The 18750-nt window shown below is 48.7% G+C and overlaps 7 protein-coding genes across 7 annotated transcripts, besides 13 other annotated features; all 7 read right to left on the reverse strand.

Moving 5' to 3' along the window:
• Positions 1–370: 370 nt before the first annotated feature.
• Positions 371–393: a microsatellite.
• A 641-nt stretch (positions 394–1034) lies between these two features.
• Positions 1035–2522, reverse strand: TraAM80_03620 (uncharacterized protein; the record flags this gene model as incomplete). Its single annotated transcript, XM_029380577.1, has 1 exon — positions 1035–2522. One exon carries the CDS (start codon positions 2520–2522, stop codon positions 1035–1037), a length of 1488 nt encoding a protein of 495 aa, XP_029239388.1.
• Positions 2523–2703: 181 nt separating this feature from the next.
• Positions 2704–2757: a sequence feature (A-rich).
• A 198-nt stretch (positions 2758–2955) lies between these two features.
• Positions 2956–2984: a microsatellite.
• A 201-nt stretch (positions 2985–3185) lies between these two features.
• Positions 3186–3224: a sequence feature (A-rich).
• A 93-nt stretch (positions 3225–3317) lies between these two features.
• On the reverse strand, positions 3318–4925 carry TraAM80_03621 (uncharacterized protein; the record flags this gene model as incomplete). The annotated part of the gene is made up of 1 exon (XM_029380578.1): positions 3318–4925. One exon carries the CDS (start codon positions 4923–4925, stop codon positions 3318–3320), a length of 1608 nt encoding a protein of 535 aa, XP_029239389.1.
• A 44-nt stretch (positions 4926–4969) lies between these two features.
• Positions 4970–5017: a microsatellite.
• Positions 5018–5137: 120 nt separating this feature from the next.
• Positions 5138–5175: a microsatellite.
• A 383-nt stretch (positions 5176–5558) lies between these two features.
• TraAM80_03622 (uncharacterized protein) lies at positions 5559–7211 on the reverse strand (the record flags this gene model as incomplete). The annotated part of the gene is made up of 1 exon (XM_029380579.1): positions 5559–7211. One exon carries the CDS (start codon positions 7209–7211, stop codon positions 5559–5561), a length of 1653 nt encoding a protein of 550 aa, XP_029239390.1.
• Positions 7212–7386: 175 nt separating this feature from the next.
• Positions 7387–7493: a sequence feature (A-rich).
• Positions 7395–7488: a sequence feature (GA-rich).
• An 88-nt stretch (positions 7494–7581) lies between the features above and the next one.
• On the reverse strand, positions 7582–8520 carry TraAM80_03623 (uncharacterized protein; the record flags this gene model as incomplete). Its single annotated transcript, XM_029380580.1, has 1 exon — positions 7582–8520. The coding sequence occupies one exon, from the start codon at positions 8518–8520 to the stop codon at positions 7582–7584; it is 939 nt and encodes a 312-aa protein (XP_029239391.1).
• Positions 8521–8958: 438 nt separating this feature from the next.
• Positions 8959–11694, reverse strand: TraAM80_03624 (RNA editing complex protein MP99; the record flags this gene model as incomplete). Its single annotated transcript, XM_029380581.1, has 1 exon — positions 8959–11694. One exon carries the CDS (start codon positions 11692–11694, stop codon positions 8959–8961), a length of 2736 nt encoding a protein of 911 aa, XP_029239392.1.
• Positions 11695–11763: 69 nt separating this feature from the next.
• Positions 11764–11812: a microsatellite.
• Positions 11813–12073: 261 nt separating this feature from the next.
• Positions 12074–12098: a microsatellite.
• A 57-nt stretch (positions 12099–12155) lies between these two features.
• Positions 12156–12172: a microsatellite.
• Positions 12173–12813: 641 nt separating this feature from the next.
• Positions 12814–13962, reverse strand: TraAM80_03625 (putative arginine N-methyltransferase; the record flags this gene model as incomplete). Its single annotated transcript, XM_029380582.1, has 1 exon — positions 12814–13962. One exon carries the CDS (start codon positions 13960–13962, stop codon positions 12814–12816), a length of 1149 nt encoding a protein of 382 aa, XP_029239393.1.
• Positions 13963–14035: 73 nt separating this feature from the next.
• Positions 14036–14070: a microsatellite.
• A 1214-nt stretch (positions 14071–15284) lies between these two features.
• Positions 15285–15315: a microsatellite.
• A 292-nt stretch (positions 15316–15607) lies between these two features.
• Positions 15608–18682, reverse strand: TraAM80_03626 (putative DNA repair helicase; the record flags this gene model as incomplete). The annotated part of the gene is made up of 1 exon (XM_029380583.1): positions 15608–18682. The coding sequence occupies one exon, from the start codon at positions 18680–18682 to the stop codon at positions 15608–15610; it is 3075 nt and encodes a 1024-aa protein (XP_029239394.1).
• Between the last annotated feature and the right edge of the window lie 68 nt (positions 18683–18750).

An 18750-nucleotide genomic window follows, 5' to 3' on the forward strand; every position in this document is an offset into this window, starting at 1 on the left:
AGCAGCAAATCTGCAAAAGCCGCCTCGAAGTCGGGCGGCGGTGCTCGGCCCATTGCGGGTGACTTTGTGTGGGGCGTTCGCCCAAACTCACGCTTGCGGCCCTCCCCTTTTTGCACCCGCAAAAATCCCGCGAGAGAAGCGGCTGCAAGCTTCCTCTTCCACTGGGGGCGATGCGAAAAAGTGAAGGAAAACAAGAAGAAACAGAAAGTTTGAAACGCGGTTTCGCCCCAGCGCCGAATTCACCCCGGCAAGCGTGGGCGTGGAAGAAAAAAAAAGACGGAGACTCCATACAAAACGGGATTTGTCGAATACAGCCGTTTTTGCGTTTATTGTGTGAAGAAGGGGCGGCCCCGCCGCCAGAAGATTGTCGTTTTTTTTTTGTTTTGTTTTTTTACGGCTGTGAAAAAAAAAAACCCATAAAAACAAAGAGGCAACAGGGATGCAAGCGCCAAACGGCACAGTGCGAGCAACCAACTGCAGCTAAACCCGTCTTGGGCCACAAGTCTGCCCTGCACAAGAAGATCGTAGAGTTGTTGATGCGCGCTTTCCCCTGCTGCCTGGATGGTCTCGGTGGCTCTTTGTAGCAAAAGACGGCGTCGCATGAGTGTGCTTCGTCATTTACACCATGTGGCACTTCGCAAACTACAAAGAGAGTCAAAGAGCATTTCCCGTAAAACACCATTGGCACTCCACGTTTCGCCATCGCTTTGATTTATTGCAGGGTGAAACATCAGGACCAGATGAACCACAAAACACATGTAAAAACCCAACAGCTGGCACCATATCTCCATCACCCCATCAACCCAGACATGACTCACTGTGGAAGCAGAGACAGCTCAAGATGAAACAAAAGAAAAAAATCTTCTTGTGTGCAAGTTGTTAAGAAATTTGTCCCCAAGGAGTAGCGTCGACCCCTTCACTTTTTTTTACTTTTCGTTCTGGGTATATTTGTAGCTATGCCAGCAGAAGACTTTTTTTTTTGGGGGAGGGGGGTCTTAGTTGTTTTCTGCAGTATATGTTTTGGAATACTCAGTTTAAGAATCGCTCCGCTGCAAGATATGGTTGCAAATAAGTTTTACCGCAGCATCAAAACTAACAGAACCTTGCAGCTCATACAGTGGAGGCACAAAGAAGTCATTCGCACCAAAAATGAAGTTCTCAAGCAAGGTCATCGCATTCCTCTCATCGTACAATGAACGTAGAAGATAATGCCCCTTAAAAAGAGTGCCTGTCTTCTTCTCCGCAAGGGCAGTCAACAACCGAAGACCCTTTTCCCTGCTATCCCACTTCAGTACCTGCGAGCTAACGCGTGAATGCGACCTGGAAAGTTCCTGGACATCCCAATTCAGTATCAAAATTCCTTTTAATCGTGCAATTATTGTGGGGCACCAACGCTGACGTCCAAAGGCTTCCTCAATATGAATCTGGTGACTCGAGCCAATATTCCAAATGGTCGAGTCGTTGTTTCGGATAAGCTGCTGAATCGTGGACGGAGAAAGCTGAAAGGTGTGGGCTGCCTCCACCAACATGGGGTTCGCACGAAGTGTTCCCAGTAGAGCTCCAACGCCCACCTTCACGGAGGTGGGAAGACCCATGAGAAGCACCTCCAATCCATCTAAGCCCGACGTGGTGTCGACAAGATTGCCTGTCTCGGCAAGGTAAAAGTTCTCCAAACCCACAACACGAAGACGAGGTGACGACATTGCAAGGCAGTGAAGTGCCAACGTCGTTTTCCCACTTCGTCGTGGTCCTAATATCAAAACAGCATCGCCCTTGTCATTGCAAAGAGCGGCTCCATTCATCCAGAGGCCCCGATACATGGGAAGTACGATACTAGCATGCGCCAGTTGTACCAGGCGACTCACATCGTCGGTTCTAAACTCCTTACTGTTTGGATCTGGAACGCCAAAAAGTCCCCATGAGGACAAAAGATCACTGGCACAGTAGTATGGAGACACCTCACTCGGTGAGAGTTCCAACTTTAGTCGACTGGCCACCGCTAGCGTTTGTGGAATGTTACCACTTGTTAAACCGACATGGGCCACAACCCGACGAGAAACGAACCCATCAAGCAGCGGCTGCGTAATCCACCTTGTAGAGTGTAGACTCCTAACCGAGTCTGTTTCCTCCCAGGTGGCACGTTCCTCGATTTGACGAATTGCTTCACTAAAATTGCTGGCCTCAGAGACAAGGGTGTAAGGATACCCAAGAGATTTTGGCGGCCCAACGTGGACGCAGACATCAGAATTGGTGCAATCCTCTGATCCTTCTTTGATGGAGGTTGGGTGAAAAAAGCCAAAGTACTCCAATTGAAGCCATCGAAGTAGCTCCTCATGACTGGTTGATACTTTAATACGCAACGGGGGCAATGCAACTCCGTGCACCTCACGTGAGGGCGATGGTAGGCGTATTTCTCCTTCATGAGGAGTCAACAACCGGCGTCGTAATGTTTTGAAGCGTAAATGTCGCCAATATCGAGCGGCCGCCGCTGTTTTTTCTCGTACGCTCACCCCTATGACCATCTCTGCGGGTAATTCAGGCCTCTCCAACAGGACATGGGGTGGGATAAAAAGAACAAAAAACAAGAAACAAAAAGTTATCAGTCACACATTCACACACACGCCCCCAACCTAAGAAGAGAAAAGAAGAGGCCCTTGGCTTTTGTATCTAAGCAGGAAATTTGTGGCCTTTGCAGTCACATTTAAAAAAAAAAATGTAAAACAAAAAAGAAAACAAAAATAAAAAAATAAGAAAAAATGGCTCCGCATTTCAGGTTTGTGCCTTTTTTTTTTATCTTTCTGCCTCCACCGTTTCCTCCCCCCCACCCTACGTTTTTTTTTTTTTTGCTGTCGGTCCGTCACTTTCCCCGCGTTGCACTGGAATTGCTCTGGTGCCATTTTCCCTTTTCTGTCTCTTACGTCGTTTACCTCCCTTGCCACAGTTATGTTTATTCAAGTTGTTGTTACGGTTGTTGCTTTTGTTGTCTTGGCTGCGTTAGGAGTATCCACCACACCTGCTGCACGTACGCCTCGAGTGAATGCACCCAACACTCACGCACAGCCAAAGAAAAGATGAGACTTGGGTATTTATTTCCACATGATTGTATTGCTGCGGACAAGTAATTGAGATGAGAGACGCGTTGCTGTTAATTACTTGGCAAACGTATCTGTGAGTTTGGACAACCGCACACACACATACACAAACAAGCACAAAGGGAAACAAAAGTCACCCCTCCCATATGCAATATAAACACATGCACACTGCCCACCAATCCTTAAGTTTTCTCGCTGCTTATGCAGAAAATCCGTTGACCTCCACTACTCGTGTGCCGTGGAGAAAAAGACTGAATTGCGTCTCAGCCTCGTGGCTGGAGTCGAAAACCGCATATTAAACAGCAGTGTCTCTTTTAACCGGTGTTCCCCGGCCTCCTTCTCTTGTTCGGTCTTTTCTTCCCACAAGGTGTAGACAAATGAGCCTACGCAAAGCAAAATAATCGCTATGAGACTTATGTACCACGGCGTGTAGCCCTTCTCAAGGTCCCACTTGGGCACAATGATTAGTATCAAGGCCGTAAAGGGCGAGGAAAGTTGACCAATCATGGAACACAACGTCACGCTGTGTTGGTTGAGGTAGGCTGAACCAACATACGTAAAGACAAACCCCACGGTGTACACCATGCAGTAGATGAAAGTGTTTTCACAATGAAATATGTACCAGAGTCCGTCAGAGAAATTAGTCCACGCATCCTGCACGCTGTGACTACCGCCCCACCAAGGGATGGCGTCCATGGGAAGAGCGAGCATAACCAACACAAATTGAATATTCGTCCCGCAAGTCAGCATGACAAGCTTCACAAGGGCATCGCTTCCCTGCATACGACGAATAAAGGAGTCTCCAGTTCTCCCCAAAACATGGATGTCGCCGGAGGCGACCTCTGGCCTCGCAGAACTCCTTTCCTGCGTGGGACTGGCTTCGTCGTCGCTGTATTCGCTATCAGTACCTCTTTCAGTGCTTTGCGTACTCAAATCTACTTCCGTTTGATTGTTTCGCTGTGACCCCGGCATGGGATCCGCCTGCTCCGACAGAAACTGATGTTCCTCAAACGAAGGATCATACGTAAAACAAAGCATGTACAAACTCTGCCAGATGTTCATCAAGACCGTGGGGGGGACAGATAAGAAAAAGAACAAGCTCCACCATGCCTTGTCTTTTGACGTACCCCCAAAACCACGTGCGAACTGGTATGTGGAAGCCACCACCACCCCAGAAACAATAAGAAGGAAGGACACGAAGACCCAGATGTTACAATAGTTCCTCGGATCCTTCAAAATCCACTTAGTAAATCCTGCTGCATAGACAGGGACAAGGGTGGTAAACACAGCCTGCAACACCTCCGGTGTATACGAGGCAGCGTAGATGGCAATGTAGCTGTTCACTGCGTCTGCCAAACCAATGAGAAACAGCAGCCACCACCCGCGAGCACAACGAAGAAACGCAAGAGATGGTCTCACAATAATGAGGTATATCACCAGCATAAGCAAAAAAAACAATCCAAACAGTAAGGATGAAACGGCAAGAGTCGCGAAGTTTCCGGGTGCCCCATCTTTAGGGAAAGAGCGAATCCAAAAGTTTAGCCCAATGATTTGCATCGCATTCCCACTTGTCACAAGAAGTATGAGAATGAGTACCCAAATAATACGTAAGGGATGGGTGCGGTGCAACTTTTCCAGAAACTTTGCAAGAACTGCACGAACTGACGAGTAGGCTTCCTCCACAGGTAAAATGTCCCCAACGTCATTATGCATTCCAATGGCATGAGCTTCCACCAAAGACCCATCGTCATCCCTATGCTTCAACGCATAACCACGAACCTCCGGCTTGGCACAACAGGGCGGGGAAGAGTTTTCCACTTGTTCTTCAATCATCAGAAAAGACACCGAAATACCTCACAGACTCCCCTAGTGCTATTTTTCTTTCCTTTTCTTTTCCCTCTCTCTCTCTCTCTTTGCTTCCTCTCCGCAATTTAAGACACCTCTATATAAAAGTATGACCTTCGAGGTGTTGACGCTTCACACAGGTCCTTCTTGCTCTTATTTGTATTATTTTATTATTGCTATGCTTGCACCCAAAACTGGTTAAGAATAAACAGAATAAAAAAGAAAAAGAAAAAGAAAATTCAAACCCGAGGTGTCCACCCACACCGTGCCTAACAGATACGAAGAGAGCACTCAGTTCATACTCCACTTTTCATTTGGCCACCAACGGCTTTTCCTCGCTCAGGCGTGTCTCTCCCGCTCAAGCAACGTTAGGACAAGAACAACACAAAGAACCAAATAATAGCGGCCCCCGTTACAACACAACACCGGAGAGAAAAGAATATTTTTACGTAGTCAATATTACCGAGCACGATAGTCTTCGTATCCCACTTCCACATATACATTACATACACGCAGAACCTCGCCTCCTCTTGATTTGTTTTTTTTTTTCCTCTGCCCTCACTACGCACTCCCCCTCTCACTCCACGTCTTCCGCGTTTACTCATATGGCGATTGCTGGCATCATAAAAGCGGCATCGAATCAATGTGCTTCAATACATGCACCACCTCATGTGCTACTGTTTTTGCCTCCTGATCAGATCCCACACCGGCCAAAAATTCATAACGTAACTTGAGGGCTAACAGTCGTTCCAGTGAATAATTTCCATAGTTCTCCACAAGTGCTTTTTCCGCCGACGAAAAAAGTCCTGTTGCATACAAATAGTCCCTCATATCCGCATAGAGGGACGCCATGGCAAGCAGCGTCCACCCTGCCTTGGGGTTCTGCTTATGGTCTGGGTACAAAATGCGGTTGAGCTTCAACGCTCGCTCAAGCGTCTCACCTGTCCGCCTACGAACGACATCAACAGACATCGTCACCGGATTTTGCACATCTGTGAAAATAGTATCGGATGAAGTCGACACAATGGAAATGGGAGACATGGTGAACAATTGCTTGGGCATGAATACGGGAAAGTCACGGCGCGAAGTTCCCGGGGGTCGTGGGGCATTCAACAAAAAATTAGCATAACTCAGCAAACAGGAGATGTATGCGTCCGTCTCAAACCGTCGTTCTTCAATCCCATCTGCCGACATGATGCCGTCTGCCTCGAGTGAGGTGTTGCAAGGTGAGGAGTAAAACTTGGCGGCAGCCTCAAACATCTCAATTACACTTTTATCGACTTTATTTGGTCCAACGGACCAGTCAAACACACGAGCTGTCATTTCCGCCTGGGCAAGCATAAAGAGACCCAACTCGGGTTCCTGCTTATGAGGCAAAATGTCATCCAAAATGGGCTGCTTCCTTCGCAGGGACTCGTAAACCAGTTTAGCAGACTCATTAATGCATTCCTGAGCGTGTCCAAGGTGGCCTGTTAGAGGAATTGTAAAGACACCTTTTAGCAACAAGAGCTTAGGTACGTGCCAGCGGAGCTCAGGATTCTTTTCGGCGTGAGTCTCGGCCGCCTTTCTACTCAATTTTAATAGTTCCTCAATACGATCCATAACCATCGATGACGTGAGAAACTTCTCTCCGTTCTCGTTTACCTCATCCATCTCCACGGACCAGGCAGAAATATTACCGTACTTTTTCTTGACGCCATCTTCCTGCTTCGCATGAAAAGGCATCTGGTACAGCGCACAAAATGCACGAACAAAGTGAGCAACAATGACACATGCAGTGTCTATTTGCTGCACATCGGACTTATCCCAACTGTCGTTAAAAAAAAGCAGATAGCTCGCCTGTTTGAGGATCGAACGGTACACATCACAACGTTTGGCGCAATCAGAGCGCGGTAAATGCTCGACACCGTTGAGAAGTTCAAATTTCACCGCAGCTGTTGACCGCAAAATATCAGCCGTAGCAAAATTTTTGAGTCCACCCACGTTTTCCATGATCTCCTCTCCGCGAAACAATAACCCAAGAGCCTTGTCGCGGCACTTTCCCCACTCCGCTGCACCCATGCCTCTGGGTTTGGACCATCGTCGCTGTAACGCGTCCCCCGCTGGCTGAAGTAACGCCACAGCGTCTTGCAACTCTGGAATGCCATGCGGGCGGAGGTGCGCACGTGGCTGAAATCGAGGGAAATAAAAAGCCAAGTCTGTCGCATGCACAAAATTTGTTGGAAGGCATGTGTCGGTAACCACTGTCAAACGCCTAGGGGTACAGCAAAACATACTTCCGCCACAGGCACGCAGCTCCACGTATTTGCCGTGAATTGAAGAAGGTAGTGATCAGGATAGCGTCGTTACGTGTTAATTACCGCAATCCCACTCACTTGTCGTCGTCACTCCAGCAATGCAACCGTGTTCGATAGGTTGGGCGTGGAGCAAGTATTATGAGGCCACTATTAAGCATACAGAAGAAAAGAAAAAAGTAAAAAGAGAAGGATGAAGTATACAAAACAAAACAAAAAACAAAAAAAACAAAAAACAGCAAGCAAAAAAGAAACAACGCAACACAAAGCAGAATACAACTTTGTAGTTATCATCCATTTTTGAGAATTTCTTCCCCATCGCGTGTAAAGTTCTTCAACTGTTTCTTGGTTCACTGCGTAAACCGTAGTTGTACCTTATCCACCGCACTATCGCTGGCGACAGCCGCCTCATCTGCGTAGTCGCGCTTGTGACCGCCTTTGATCACAGCCACTTGCCCTTTTCGAATCAACTCCACGCGTTCCCAGAAGAGTTGCTCATCGCGAGACATCTCCCGCCACTGCTCCTGACGGATAGCCTCATCGTTTAGAGAACTAGATGTACGGCTTTCAATCTGAATGAGTGCAGGAAGAAACAGTGGATGCACAGATCCAATTGGTATAGATGTGGGGTCAACATCTTTCGCATCCAGTGCTGTAACACAATGCCCTTCTGCATTTTCCAGACTATCCCTCTTCGTGTCTCCGGTGCAACATTCACCGGCCTGCTCGCCCGACTCATGTTGAAGCAATGCCGCTGCATGTTCGTGTTTCCCAAACTGAACAAACTGCATCCACGGCGTTGCTGTCTCATGTTGTAGCGCCTCGAACGCCAACGGTCGAAGTGTGTTCGCATCCTCTTCATACCAATGCGCTAGATCGGCCCCTGCACGCATCTGTTTATTGTGGGAAAGGCTCCGCTGAAGCGCCTCCTCCTTTGCGGAGCGTATCTTCCGCGTCGCGACCCACAACGCCGCCTTGATGCTCTCGGCAAGTTTTTCAAAATCCACAGGCGCCACAGTTGCACCTCCGACAGGGGGGCTGACAGCATTATCATTGGATGTACTGTTACCCTCCGCAGTTGAGGATGATAGGCCTTTGCGGTAAAACGGCTCCCATGCCACCTTATCAACGAGACGCACCGCAAGCACTGTGCCGTAGCCGCTGCACACCACTTCCACACCACGGCAGTGACCCGTGAATCGACGCCGCACCAACTCACGATGGGAACTCTCAAGCATCATTCTGTGCTTCAGTGCCCCCACAAGGTTATTCGTGTACCGAAAGGACATTAAGCAAAGGAAAAAAAAACAATAAATACAAACAGATGACAAGAAAAGTGTCTTGAAACTTTTTTTTTATTCACCCCCTTTTCTGTGGTTGGTGTCGGTGTTGTTGTACGCGTGTATGCGTTCTTGTTTTCTTCCACTAGTGTGTGGGGATGTTTCCCTCGCTCCTGTGACCAACAGCAACCAGAAAAGAGAGGCAGGAAAAGAAAACCAGCACATCCAAGAAGACATAAGACGCGCCAAAAGCAAAAGGATAATACTGTGGGGGCAGCAGAGTAAAAACAAAGAAACATAAATGTGAAGACAAAACTAATAAAATAAAGAAATTGTATTCAAGTGGAAAGCAGTCCCCCGTTGTAGTTGTTCTTGGCCCTGTAGTACATCGCCCCGCTACAGGTAGGCTCCTCCCCATACAATGCTGCGATGTTTGGATGGACGACGTCACACCACCTGAAACTCGACAAGAAGACCAAAGTGGTCAGAGGGGTACAAGTACTCAGGAACAGCCTTGTCACAGTTCACCTGCCTCGTGATCCCCATCTCACGAACAGGGGTGGTGCCGACCAGCTCCGTGTGAATGGGCTGCAGGTGACGGGAAGCAAATAGCACACGATCAGCGCGGCCAAAAAACTCCCGCTCGATGATGTGGCCCGCGTATGAATTGCGGTTGCCGTCAATGGTGTATCCCTCACCTTTGCTGTCGTCCTCTGGGTGAAGGAGCGACCAGGCATCTTTAAAGCCCATTTCGGGTGGAAATGCAAAATAATTACCCGCACAGTCATTAAAGTCACCCATGACGATGGCGCCACTAAACACACCAGAAACAGAGGAGCGTGTGCGCACCCGCTTCGTCAGGTTTTCCAACTGCGTCGTACGATTGTTAACATTGTTTTTATTGTACGGTGCCAGCAGATGAAGTGACCCAATCGTCACTGGAACCTTTTTGGAGATTGCAATAGTCACTTCCGGCATGACACTGGTGTGGCCGGAGAAAGCAGGCACATTTGCATGATGCATTCCCTCTACACGCAAATGACGCTTTACAAGCAGCATCACACCCCAAGGACGAATGGCATGGCTATCTCCATTACAAGACAGCGCATAACGTTCCCGCACCCATGGCTGCTCAGAGAGGTACTTCCACCATGCCGGCTCCACTTCCTGCATCCCAATCACATCTGCATCAAGGGTCTCTAATGTCTTGGCAAGCGCCACATAGCGTGTTGGTGTGCACCAATCAATGCCTTCTCGACCCAGCGGGGTACGCTCGCCACTGTGACGACTGAATTGCACATTCCATGTTACCACACGAAGTGTCGAAAGCTCTTCCATTGTCCTTAATAGCCCAGGAGAGTTAATTTCTCCACATGGCTCCTCATTCCAGCTGTCATCCTGTTTGAACGTGTTGTACACAAAAAGGGTGTTCTTCGACGCCACACCCACACCATCCAAGACACGCGACGTCACTGTTGATGCTCCAATGCCAGTGCGATACCGTACCCCAAGTGCCGCCGCTCGCACACCCAGGTTAATGCTCTGATACGACCACCCCGGCGGAGGACCACGAGAACCGGGCGTGCGCACAAAGTAATGTGATGGATGATGATTCAATGCAGGGTGCTCCCTCACAGCAACGCCGCCTTCGTCCAAGCTGTCGTCCCTCACTAGTTGTAGAATGCTCCGTGCCTTTTCAATCGCCTCTATTACATTCTTAGTGTTAACAATGTCTTCGGCAACACCAGTAGGCAAGGCATGCCCTTTCGTAAAGACTGGAATAATCTGGTTAACCATCTCTGGCTTCGGTGCACTCAAAAGAAGGGTTTCTAAACCTGTAAGAGCAAAGGTCCAGTCAACAGACGCCACGGCCGCGACAGGGGCCTTACTCTGGCCCTCCGTACTTAATGCTTTCGCGGCGGACGCGACATCTCCTTGTGTTCCTCCTGCTTCTTCCTGAGCTAATGTATTCAGGTATTTAAGATGACTAAGGAAGCGTTCGAGAAGAATCTTTGGAGGCTTTTCTGGGACAGAGTCGTTATCATCCGGTGTCCAGCGAAAATTTCTAATTCCTCCGCTACATATCATTGCGTGAGTTTGCAAGAGCACCTCAAGATAATCCGCGGATTGACGACATGGTCTCGGTGTCCCACCTGATTTGCGGGTTGCCCGAGACAAAACACGTTCCAGCACCCCAGGAGACAACATCAACGAGGTGTCGTTTGGTGTTTCCTCAAAAAGATGTTGCTGGTGGGCCCCAGTACCCTCTTCTGCAGTATAGGCCTCCATCAGGTCCTTGAAGTTGACCCCCAGTCCACTAAGCTCTGTGGCAGAGATGCCGTTTGCCATCAGGTACAAGAAAACAACGTCCGTGCGCACCAATGCGAGTCTCTTCCGAAGTTCTTGTCGCCCCACTCCCTGATCACCATTATCGGATGTCTCGCTTTTCAAAAGGTGATCCATCGCGAGCCACTCAAGAGACTCACTCATAGAGAGCGACTTCATTTCACCTTGCTGAAGTGTGATAGTTGTAATGTTGTGGAATGGTGTGGCCCCAAGAGCGGAGAGAAACAAATCCGTCCCACCAATAAGGCAAAAGGTATCATTAAAGGTAACCTCCGCCGGAGTTCCAGACAAAAATGGTGGGGAAAGCGTTACGGCGCCATCAGGCAAAGCCCGGGAGGCAAGATCAAGCATCCAAGACGAAATTTTGCCCTCCACAGGTCCAGGAACTCCAGCACCACTAACAACAAACTCCTTCGGTGGCGTACGCAGGTCCACTGCAACCTGCCGCATCTTGTCCTCCAGTAAGTACACCATTGGAGAGGCTGCACTACGGTAAAATTTTCCCTCAAACTTTTTCCCTGGATAAAGCCGCATGTGGCGAACCTTCCATAGTGGCTCACTACCATCAATAAAGATTGCAAGCGACTTTTTGGGCTGTATGCGGCGCAAAATAACATTTGTTACCTGTCGGTGCAGCACCTTGACGGTCTCTGTATCACGATCCTGACCGATAAGATCCCGCGTAAGGCGACCCGCCGCACCGGCGAGGGCACCCATGTCAATCGCAACGTGATCAAACCCCCAACCGCTGCGGTTGAGAACATTGTTGAACTCGTCAGATATCTTTGACGAGGTCCGAAAATCTGCCGTCCACAGAATGCGGCAACGGTGCAACATTCAACAGTGGAAAAATAAACAGACAAACTAGAACGGCAAGTTGAGTTTGCCCCTTTAATAATAGACAGAGTGTGTGTGTGTGTGTGTGTGTGTGTGTGTGTGTATGTGTGTGTATGTGCGAGGTCAGTAACAGTCGCCCAATTAAATACCGATACTCCCTCCCTCGCTCTCTCTGTAATGAAAAACAACAGTAACAGCAGCAACCTAGCGAAGAAGCTGGTGTGGGCTAAATCTTTCTCTCCTTCCACCACTCTCCCTTATGTCCTACTAAATGCATTGGCATTCATGGCAGCAGCAGCAGAAAGAGAAGGCAGTGCAGAAAAGAAAAAGCACTTGCCGCTGTGCGTTCCTGCGCGCATGCCACACACAAGTGCAGTCAAAACAAACAAACAAACAAACAAACACACACACACACTGCATTGCAAAATGGCAGACACACACACACAAACAAAAGGAGAGATTATATATATATATATATCAATACACTCTTCCACACTCCATACGTCTTCTCCATTTTTTTTTCTTTTCTGAAGGAACTTCGTAGTCGCATTCATTTGTTTTTGTACGCATGACCATTCCTACTCCACATCGTCTTTACGGTCCATGCAGCAAAGAGCAGATATATATATAGAAAAAAGAACTAAGTTTAGGTTCTACACTTTATTCACCACGTGTTCCCACTTTTTTTTAAGGCGTTGTTCTCACATGTCTTTTTTCATTATTATTAGTTTAAGTTTTACGTATTTGTCTTGCTCTCTCGATTCGTTTGTGACGCAATACGACTGCCTGTATGCGTGCGTACGCCCGTGCAATGTGTGTTAGGGAATGTGTCGTGATATTACATTTGGCACGCATTAAATTTATTATTCGCTCCTTCACCATGTCTTATGCAGGCATGCATGCACACACGCACACCACGTTTCGTCCCCCCACCCCACCCCGACACTATCCTGCAAATAACACACATGCGCATGTACGCCCGCACAGGGAGGGGCCAGCTTATTCCTCTCGTTAATTTATTTGTATTTTTTTCTGTTTTTTTTTCCATTTTTGTTCCGTCCTCGCAAAACCGCGCGTTCCATCGTCGCTAAGTCCACGATAATTATACGCCATAGTTCACTAGAAGCTCTGGTAGACATATGACCCCGTCGTCTTCTGTGCCACCACAGCACCATCGGTTTGTGCCTTCACTTCCACCAACGTCGTGCCCCGTTCCCTGTCCAATACACGGACGCGCAACTCACCCGAGAGCGTCTCACCGCAATTAAGTGGCAATGGGTCAAGCAGCCCGACGCTTGTCTCCGTCCAGGCATTGCCACCGCCAGGGCGAATACCAATGACGAAGTTGGCACCGGGGTCATGCTGATTTGTAAAGGTGGCGTCGACAAAGAAAGTCAAGTAGTTCACCGTCGTGTTACACGTCGCCCTCACCTTGAATGGGACAACAAAACCATTCTCGGAATCCTTCTCATCGGCACCTCTGAACCTTTGAATATTGACGGTGTGAGCCAGGCAAGTGTCAGTGACAATGTTTGACAAGGGAATAGCGCAGGTTTCTACCTCTTTACGCACAAGCTGCTTCATTGGCTCCATGGTAAAGCCGTACACGTTGCTCCAGTACTCTACCGTGTTTAGGTGAAAGGAGTAGTCGCTGACGCCAACAATGTGGATTGACGAGCCATCCGGGCACATGACGCCGCCCTCAGCCAAAAGATTTTCCTGCGCAAAGAGGGCATCCTCCAGCAGCGGATCGTTCACAAGGAAGGTGCCCATCCATTCGCAGAGAATAACGTCAAACTTCTTTACGGGAAACTTTTCCACCATTTCACGCAGAGATCCACGAAAGAAACTAATGTTTTGCAGTCCATTTTGTTCTGCAACCACCCGTGCTGCATCAACGATGGCAGAGTTGTCAATCGCCACAACAACGGAGGCTAGACTACGTGCAGCCATCAACGATATCAGCCCCATGCCACATCCAATGTGAAGCAAAGACTTTCCCTTAATGCACCTCAAGACAGATTGGTACGCGCGAAGGCGGATTCGATCATGAATGTTATTCAGGTTGCTTGAAATGCGTGCGGTGGAGTCACCATAAAGGCTCTTTGAGGTCGCGTTCTTTTCATATTCGGTCGCAAGTAAAGAATCATTCGCAATGATCTTCGATAATGAACAACTTCCATTGGGCGCATTCTTTGCATGAGTATTCTTTTTCTTCTGCTGACTCTGACCCAACCCGTATGGCGGGGGATTCTTCTTGTGTGTCATGGTTGATTTCTTCTTGTTCACGTGTATGCAATTAATACGTATATATAAATATATTAATAAATGAAAACAACTTTTTCCTTTTCCGTTCCTTTCCTCTTTTTTTTTTTCTGTGCGTGAGTGGCGGGAATGAGGGTAAGGGTTACTTTGTGTCTCCACCTTGACGCAAGCAACAGGCGTGATAAAGTAAAAAAGAAAAATTCTCAGAACATGCGGGGATCCTCCATTGAGTGAGCGCGCAAGCAGCGAGGGGCGGACCACGTGGTTACCACACAACAGTGTGTGTGAGAGAGAGAGAGAATGGAAAGGAAAGGAAAGCATCGCAAATATAATGTAGGTTTACCCATACAGACGCCAGAGACGTTCTGGAAGAGCACACCAACAAAGATTGTATTAATGTATTTTATACTACACTCACAAGGACTCAGTGAGAAGAGTATCCGGGAACGTTCCGCCCGCCTCCTACATTTAACTCATGGCTCTAAATGTTTCCCCTTGGTGGTGCGTATTCGCTCAACAAGCTTCTTGCGGCAACTCGCACAAATACGTACCGCGTGAGTCGCATCACGCTCTTTGTACAATGATATCAATGACGGCGATAAACGCAACAAATCAAATGAAAAATCGTTCATGCTCATCAACTTCGCCCCTTGAATTTCAAGGGGCAAGATTGATACGCATCACTGTGGGTTCCACCCAGTCAAACCCTCTCGGCGAAGCAAGTAAGCCATCGAACTGCACAGAATCTCTTGCCGTCATCGCATGGCTGGGCGCAATGATGCAAAAAAAAAAAACAAGTCATTTTGTTCCTCAGAGCCAGCGAGACATAGCTCTCGGCACGATGGTATTGCAAACACTCAATCATCGTCAGCGGAGGGTCGATGGGCGGACGACTCTTCGCCACCACGTGACACACCCACACGTGGAAGTTTGGCACCACTTCCGACATTACCGACGAAGATGACACAAGTAGCTCCGACACCGCCGCAGGGGAAGACGACGATCGCACCAAATTGAGTGGTGCTAGCGGAGTGGTGCAAATCGACTGCTCCCCTCAGTATGCCATCGTCACTGTGACGGCTGCAGAGAGACACGGGGAGCAACGGCAACAATAACCCACACACCAACGCAAGAAGCCGGAAAGGAAGAACCAAAAGTAAAAATAAATATGGTTCTACGCGCTGTAAAAACGTTGATAAATTTATAATTACTACCCGTGATGCAAATAATAATAGTAACAACAGTACAACACGTACACTAACACCCTCAACACTTTCATGATCATTCCTTTCCAGTATCGCCCCTCTCCCCTCCTCTCTCCCGTAACAGACACACACACACACACACATACACACAGAGAAACTCTCTTGCTGAAAATAAGTTTTTGCCATGCGTCATGGAAGAAAGAAAAAAAAAAAACAGGAGCAAAACAACATCAAGGCGCATCCAGCCTACGCCTTAGCGGATAAACAATTTGTCACGGTCAGTCTAATGTAGCGGAAGGCAACGAAGGGGGCAAGGGATGCGCGAGAATGTTGCAAGCAAAAAAATAAAAATAAATTGCCTCCAAATACGCACTTAAAAAAAGAAAAACGGGGAGAAGCAGAATCCTGCACATATCCAACACGCATTAAGACGCATTCTGACGTCAGTGTAAAGCCTTAAAAAAATCTCTCACGCCTCTAAAACACTCACCAAAGGTGCGCGTCACCCGGACAGAGGGTTGCATCCACGAGGCAATACGACGATGTATGTCAGGCCGTTCCCCGTAACGTGCATCAAAAAGGACCACAACGGCGTAGTCCGCCGCGTGACGAATGCAGCGACCCATGCTCTGGTTGACAGTGCGTAGGCAGAGGTCCGTAAAGAGGCCCCACTCCGCGGAAGAATTAAATGGTGAAGATCCCTCATTTTTGACAACACCCAAAGTGGGCGTATTCGACCCTGCAGAGGTTGAGTCCCGCAGCAGACGTGTGTTAACAATGTGACCCAAATACAGCTGTAACTCCACATCACTGGGATTGGCATACGGCAACCCAATAACAATCACGGCGCGACCGAGATCGTCGTTGAAATTAATGCCCTCTGAAAGCTTCCCACCCATGACGGCAAACAAAAGTGCACCTCCCGAAGACTCGGTGCGAATCCATTGGGCGTATTCCGCCAACATTGCATCCACCGCGTTAGACAAGGATGTTCCTTCCTCGCTGCGCTGAGCGGGGACCCTCGAAGTGGTGAGACGCCCCGGCTCACGAAAAATGCGCTTCACATCGTTAATTGCGTCATACAGGCCAGTTTGTTGCAAAATTCTCAGAAATTTTTCCTCCATCTCATACGAAGTAAAGAAAACAATCACACCGTCGGGTATGACACGACAAAAATTCAGCAATGCAGCTGCAATCTCCTCAAACTGGCGATCCCACTGATTACGTGTCGCATGTTGTAGTTCCACACGATAACCACTTGGACCAACACCCAATGTAAACACCGCAATGGATGAGAACGGAACGATATGACCCTCCTCGATGAAAAGGACCTTCTTCTCTGTCAAGACGTTTCCCCGTTTCCTCTCCAAGTTTGTCATGTCGTCCATTTCATCCGCATAAGCTGAAGATGGTTGGCGTGGGTTGAGAGATCGTAGGAGCAAATCACACGTCAGGGCAAGCGGCTTCATGGTGCCACCAGCCAATACAGCCGCTTGTACTTGGTCTAACACTGGGAACAGTGTATGTGTTCCGGGCTCTAATTGCAGCAAGTGAAGCGTAACAATGTCGGTTGGCCCCTTTTCTCCCTCTACCGGTGCTCGACGCAGGAGAAAGCGTGAGTGCTCATCCGAGCGACTGTACCAACGCAAGAAGGCGTCAAATCTATACAGCGCACCCGTAACCAATTTAGGATCCTGATCGGCAGCCAAAAGAATTGCATCCGTTGCTCCCCCACGAGTTGTATTATTATCTGCAGCCTTGTTGGCTCCACCTCTGTGGATGCTTCGCCCCGTTGCGGCCAGTGAGTGCCTTTCTTGCTCTGAAGACTCCTTCCCACGCAAGGTCAAGAATGCCACAAGACTGTGCAGTTTCGGTAAAAGGCGACTCTCACTCAAAAAGGTCAGAAAGCTATAAACATTTACGTTGTCCACATTCGCATCAAACACAAAAGACGAAAAAGTGCACACTACCGCTGCTGCTGAGTTAGTTTGTTCCACAGACGTCACGTTTAAGTACGTTAACAAATTATCGACAAATGACACCATCTCACGAAGGCGTTGCTTGTTGCGTGTGAGGAGCCTCTTTTCGTAGAGGCTGCAGTATCCATCAAGAATTCGCCGCACCAGTGACAGGTCCACCGATGACACCGTGCTTGCAGTCGCATTGCGGCAGGCATCCACGAGATTGTGTGCTTCATCCACAACAATTACATCCCCAGAGAAGTTGGGAGGCAAAATGGAGTCTTGATCGAACGGCATGGTACGGTGTAAGTGCGAAGCGGTAGTAGTAGTATCAAAGTCCCTATGCTTTTTTGCTTCCTCCAGTTGTGCTGCTGTTTCATATGCATTTGTTGCCGTCCCTGACAGCAATATATGTCGCACCTCGGGTGAAACAAGGTAACTGTAGGGAATCAAAACGACATCAGCTCCACGAAGCAGTTCGCGAGTGGCAAGAAACGGGCAAGCACCGACGGTCCTTCCAAGTTCCCGCATCTCCAAAAGTCCTCGAGGTGCTATATTAACATAGTCTCTCAGAATCTTCAACCGTTCTCGCCGGCAGTAGCCACATCCATTTGGCACTTTGCCCCAGCGAGCATTATCTTCGATATCCGCAAGGGAAGAGAACTTGCCTCGCATCTCTTGTTGTTTGCGCGCTGCGCGGCCCTCTTTGGAGTATTCGTACTTCATTGCTTCCAGACACAACTCATTCAGACGCTCGTTGTTGTTACCTGCTGCAGCCCTTAAAGAAGCATTTATGCAAAGCTGCTGCCGCCCTGCCACATGAACATAACGCAGCATGTGTGGTGTGTCATCCAAAACAGGCTCCACGGCCTCATTGTTATGTTCGCCACCAATGACTATGTGCTGACGACGGCGCGGACGAACCGGATGCCTTGCAAACACGGTTCGACCCAGCTCCTCGGTGAGCTGTTGCAGTTGCGTGTGGGTGCGACTAGAGAAGTATACCTTCGGCTTTTGCAACGCTTGCAGGCATGGTTCCCATTCATCGTCACTCACCTCATCATCGTCATCGGCAATTGCCACAGATGAGGAACTTGAGGAGGAACACAAAGATGAGCTGCCACCCATCATTGCCAACTCACGCTGTCGCTCAGAGATCGCCTCATCTGTGTTGTGTTCTAGCAAAAACACATCTTCGTCGGCTTTTGGAGCAGAAACCCTCGTGCGTTGCTTATCAGTCGCCTTTCCCTTTCGCTGTCTTTTGCGGCCGCGTCCAACCGCCTCTGCCAAAGGAGGGACTGAGGCCACGGTTTTCGGTGGTGATGCATTCTGCTGCTGAAGCAGTGCGGCGTCGTTGCCTCCTGAAGCTACAATAGGCTCAAAGACGTGCGACAGCACACCGTTAAGAAGCACCTGTGTCTTGCCAGTCCCGGTGGGTGATTCAAGCACGACGACGTCTCCCGCCGCCAACCCGCCGCGGATGGCCTCCATGGCATGCAGCTGCAACGGGTACGGGTCGAAGGGAAAAGGCACACGAAAGGGACCAGCATCGTACATCACCTCACTGGAAACGCACAATAACACACATTACCAAACACAAACAAAAACGTCAGAAAACAACAACA

Source organism: Trypanosoma rangeli (assembly GCF_003719475.1).
Source record: "Trypanosoma rangeli strain AM80 chromosome Unknown Tra_15.4_contig_00096, whole genome shotgun sequence".
Lineage (NCBI taxonomy): Eukaryota > Euglenozoa > Kinetoplastea > Trypanosomatida > Trypanosomatidae > Trypanosoma > Trypanosoma rangeli.